This window comes from Camelina sativa, chromosome 12 (assembly GCF_000633955.1).
Source record: "Camelina sativa cultivar DH55 chromosome 12, Cs, whole genome shotgun sequence".
NCBI lineage: Eukaryota > Viridiplantae > Streptophyta > Magnoliopsida > Brassicales > Brassicaceae > Camelina > Camelina sativa.
In genome coordinates this window covers 19,032,121-19,036,948 of record NC_025696.1, presented here as the reverse complement: position 1 = coordinate 19,036,948, position 4,828 = coordinate 19,032,121, and the positions used below count along the sequence as shown (strand labels likewise).

General features: G+C 31.2%; 2 protein-coding genes across 2 annotated transcripts in view; one reads left to right on the top strand and one right to left on the bottom strand.

The window, feature by feature from the left end:
• Positions 1-832, top strand: part of LOC104732179 (calmodulin-like protein 8) — a 9,010-nt gene extending 8,178 nt beyond the window's left edge. The window contains exon 4 of the mRNA XM_010451717.2: positions 515-832. Within this exon, the coding sequence (XP_010450019.1) occupies positions 515-652 (138 nt within the window). The 3' untranslated portion in view covers positions 653-832. The remainder of the gene's footprint in view (positions 1-514) is intronic.
• Positions 3,327-4,828, bottom strand: part of LOC104732178 — a 3,110-nt gene continuing 1,608 nt past the window's right edge. The window contains exons 3-4 of the mRNA XM_010451716.2: positions 4,568-4,828; positions 3,327-4,491 (exon numbers count right to left, since the gene is read on the bottom strand). Of these exons, the coding sequence (XP_010450018.1) occupies positions 3,482-4,491; positions 4,568-4,828 (1,271 nt within the window). The 3' untranslated portion in view covers positions 3,327-3,481. The remainder of the gene's footprint in view (positions 4,492-4,567) is intronic.

Genomic DNA, 4,828 nt, shown 5'->3' with positions numbered 1-4,828 from the left:
CGCTCAGATTCCTTCCAAAGTCACCTAGGACCTGTAAAGACTCACAAAAGACTAAAAGGACTCTAAAAGCACACTTGGACCTAGGAAAAGACTCAAAACAATCCTAAAAACTATGGTTAAAACCCTATAAAATGCAGACACATCAATTAAAATGTGTATGATTCTATTGGTGCATTGGACAGGAGGGCACATGTTTTACCTAGTTTAATTAGATATCAACACATTAATCAACATCCTCAAAGTTACATTAATGCGTATACTTTTTTATATGCAAGCACATTTTTGCATGCACAGATAAACTATCTAAGTATTAAAAAAAAATCAAACTCAGGCCAAAACCAGCTGATTTCTTTTGTGTTCATGATTTTTCTTAATAGATCAGAAAATAATATTCATGTTAGGCTTGACCGAGCCCTACCGCTCTGATTGATACGCGTAGTTTTGATTTATTCTTGGTCGATCGATGGTGCCGCATTTGAGATATATATTAATGTGAAAAGTTGTGTTATTGCAGTTAAGTCATGTAATGATAAATCTAGGGGAAAAGCTAACAGATGAAGAAGTTGAACAAATGATCAAGGAGGCAGATTTGGATGGTGATGGCCAAGTCAATTATGATGAATTCGTCAAGATGATGATCAACATTGGTTGATCTCTTTTTCTTTATTCTCTTAATTATATAAGCCAATGATCCTTAAATAATTACCATGTTAGTTTTTTTTCTTCATTTTTTTCGTCAAAGTGATTTAGTTACCATGTTGGTTTGTTACTCCTTCGTGTTCTATCTCAACAAATTACATTATTCTACATTCAATGAAAATTTTCTGATCCAGTTTTTGTTACATCTCTTATTGAAGCTGTTACTATACCTTTTTCTGTTCTATTTTAGAAATCTAATTAGCAAATTTTTCTCCTTCTCTCACATCTTTGATATACTAATAAAAATAAAATCAAATAATTTTATGATAGACTAATTTATAAATATAGAATATGTTCTAATATATGAAAACACATAATATTCAATAATAATATATGTTCTATCAATTTGTTTTTTTTTTTAAATCATCGTTTTGAAGTAAAATATATATCACTTATATATCCTCAAATACTTTAAATTAGCATTTAAATATTTTACATGTTATACAGTTTGGCTGTCTTTAAAACGTAGATACTAAAAAAAACAATTAAACAAAAATTGACCATAACTTACTTTATCAATACAATTGAATAATGTGGTGGATATGCTACTATTGAATAATGTGGTGGACTCATGGAAATAGTTCAATTCGTCTCTTCAATGCGTAATATTTTTTATTTTGTATTTTTGCCAAATTGTATTATAATTATAATTATATAATAATTTTCAAGAGTTTTGTACAAAAAAAACTTTTTTGTATTATTTACTTCCAAAAATACAAATTAATCATACAAAGTCAGAAAATAAGCAATATAAGTCTTATACATACTCTTTTAAATGATTTCACGGTGATTGATTTGCATTTTTTGTAGAGATGGAGGGTTAAATTGCAAAAATGACGATTTCCCTAATTTTCAATTTTGATTAAAAATTACAATTTAATTAGTCAATAATTTAATAAAATTCATATTTTAGTTGATTAGATTAAATTTAATTAGTTAATAAATTCATTTTGTATTACTTACTATTGTCATAGATGTAAAATTTTGCATTAACACTTTAAAAATTTGTTTAAGTTATATAAACTTATTTTGCATCAGTTATGATTGATACAAAATTTCAAATAAGTGATACAAATTGATGTTATTTATGTGAGATGAAGTTGTATATCGGAAATCAAGATACAAACAAGAAGACTATGAAGGAGTGAATGAGGTAGCATCCACATGATCCTACAAGGCTACATAAGACACATATTGAGTGATTGTGGATCTAAGAATATAATGCTACTTTCCAGTGATGCAGATTTTTCTATACTCTTAAATTTTGTGAATGAAAATGATATAAGATTTTTCTAGTCCAGAATATCTTAAAAAGAAGTACATACATCTTAAAAAAACTTAAACTTTTGGCAGAAATTCGGTTTTTAATTGATAATTGCAATATTTTTTTAAAAAAATATTAGATTTTTGGAATCAACTTCCCAAAAATTGGATTTCGTATACCAAAATCAATTGAAGTACGTAATTCATAATACCTAATATTTTTCTTATGGAAGATCTTTAAAAGAAACAGATTTTAAAACTGTACTCCTAAAAATCAATCCTCCATATCTTCTAGCTAAAATTCTCTCCACCAGATATATTATACTTATGTCACAAAAATACAAAAAATCATTATCTTCCTATTCTTCTTCTCACTTGAAAATTCTACATCCAAATCTTTTAAGTTTTACTCGCTACATATTCTTCTTTTGTTTTGTCTTGCTGTAATTATTTTCTTTGTTGCTACTCGATTATCTCTCAAACGAAAATTATAGCCTTGAATGGTAGTAGTTTTTGGCATGATTTTTTAGTTTTTTTTTTCAAAAATCATTTAACTAGCCAATCAAACTATATAAAAAAATAGTTTCCGTCAAATATAAAAGAAAACTACTTTGAGAGTTTTGAGATATTTTCTAATTTAAAAACAATTTAAAATCTCTTAACCATACATGGCTTTGCGTAATCTTACTCTAAGGGGGTGTTATTGGAGAGGTAATTTATAAATCCATATGGAATTGTAAATTCTAGAAATCAAAATACATGGATTTTGAAATAACATGTTTTATCCTTGGATTTGAATCCTTCTATTTTACACTTTCAAATCCATTCAAATCCATTTAAAACATAATGTGGATTCTGAAATCCAAAAACAAATCATTGAATGAATAACATGAGATTTTAACAAGTATTTGTAAATCATGGAATCATCATTTTGATAAGTATTTTAAAATCAATGATTGAATAATACATGATTTTTGTCTGGATTTCCAAATTCATTAAAATCATAGAACCAATAACCCTCTCTAAGAGAATTTGTCCCCAATTTCCAGAATTTTTTTGGTGAGAAATATGAAGTTTTCGAGTTCCTCTCTCTCTCTTTTTCTTCGTTCTTTACACACAATATAATTTTCTTGTTTAGTTCAATTACTTCTATTTTTTTATCAACAAAGAAATGCAATGGTTGAGTTTTGAAACCAAATTGCCAATAGTTGCATTGTTATTTTCGTCTTATTTATTTCTTGCGCTATTCAATGAAAAGTCATGTTGACTTTGCTGTCAGTCAGAGGAAATAAAAGTTGGGAGTGTTTTAAAAATTTATTTATTACTTAAAAATATGCATGTAAAATAGTACAGTAAAAATTAAAATTAAAGGCAGTAAAACTTTACCGAAACCCCTCAAAAAGAAAAGCCCATCTCAAAGTATACAGAACACCAAATCCACACGTTCACTTGTTTCCTCCAATTTCTCAAAACAATAATTAAAAAAAAAAAAAACCCATCAAATCACAAAATAATTTGTTTAATTCATGGCAGTGGTGCAACAAAGGCATGTTCCTAAGAGCGAAGATTTGCTCCGTTTTCTGACTATGCCTTTCATAGAACCCGATGAAGTTTTATTGTCCACCAAGTTATCTTCTGAGCCCTTGGTTTCTTTGAAGCTATCATTGTGTTTTTTCAACGACCCTAGAGACATGTCGATGCCTCTTGATTTCACAGACTCACTTCTCTTCAGCATCACAGTTTTCTCTTCCGCGTCGATTGTTGCCTCGTATATCTCAGTCTTGTCCTCACAGATCAATGGAGTTTTCTCTGTTAATTCATCGCTTCTTGCTTCGATTCTTCGGTCATGACCGAAGCTAGGAGCTCGCATCTCAAGTCTAGCTTCTTCATTGCTTTCAGTAGTTTCTTGCGCTTTGTTGCTTTCTACGCAAGAAATGAGCAGAGTCTCAGATGTGTTAGCTTTCTCTAAACCCATCTTGTTTCTTGAAGGGAACGCAACCTCTGAAACTAACTGTTGAACCAGCGAATCCCCGATACTTCTACTATTCTGGCTCACAGGGAGCGATCTGCATCGCGACATACGTTTTAGGCTTGAATCTCTTTTGTCCTTGTCTTCCATATAAACTCCAAGACCGGTCTCTTGAATAGCATTTGACTCTTGTGGACCAAGTTGACTGTTAGAGATCGCCTTATTGACTTTTCCTTCATCATGAACAGCACGATAGTCGAGATTCAGAATCTCCTGTGGCTCGCTTTCAGGAAACCCTTCCCTTCCTGTTCTGTTTTCCATACCAGTCTCTTGATCAAGCTTTGCAACTTCCTCTGAATGAACAATTTCGTCCAGAGACTCATTCACCATGTTTTCTTCAGTTCCAACAGTTTCAAAAAAGCTTGCAGATTCAAAGACCATCTCATCAATCACACAGAGCTTCTCTTCAATATCAGACTCTCTCGAATTACTCACAACACTTTGAGTTCCAATCACAGAAAACTCTTCCACTTCTGTCGCCTGACTCACAGTTTCAAAACCTGTTCAGGAATAGAGAGAAAATTGCATTAGGTTAAGTTTCGAATATGAAGAGAAGAGAGAAAAATTAAGATCGACCTTCAGCAACTGATGTTTGTTTCTGGAGCTTCTCATCGGTTTCCATTACCAAGCTCTCCAAGCCACTCTGGTCTATCTCTTCTTTGAAATTCTTTACTTTCGATTCATCGACTGAGTCCTTGCTATGTGGTTCTGTTTCTTCAACACCATCAGACAAGCTCTCTTTCTCTTCATCTCCATCTCCATCTTTTACTTCACCTGCAAGAAACAACTGATCTTGTCTGGTATCTACGGAAATAGAGTCCAACTGAGACATTCCAT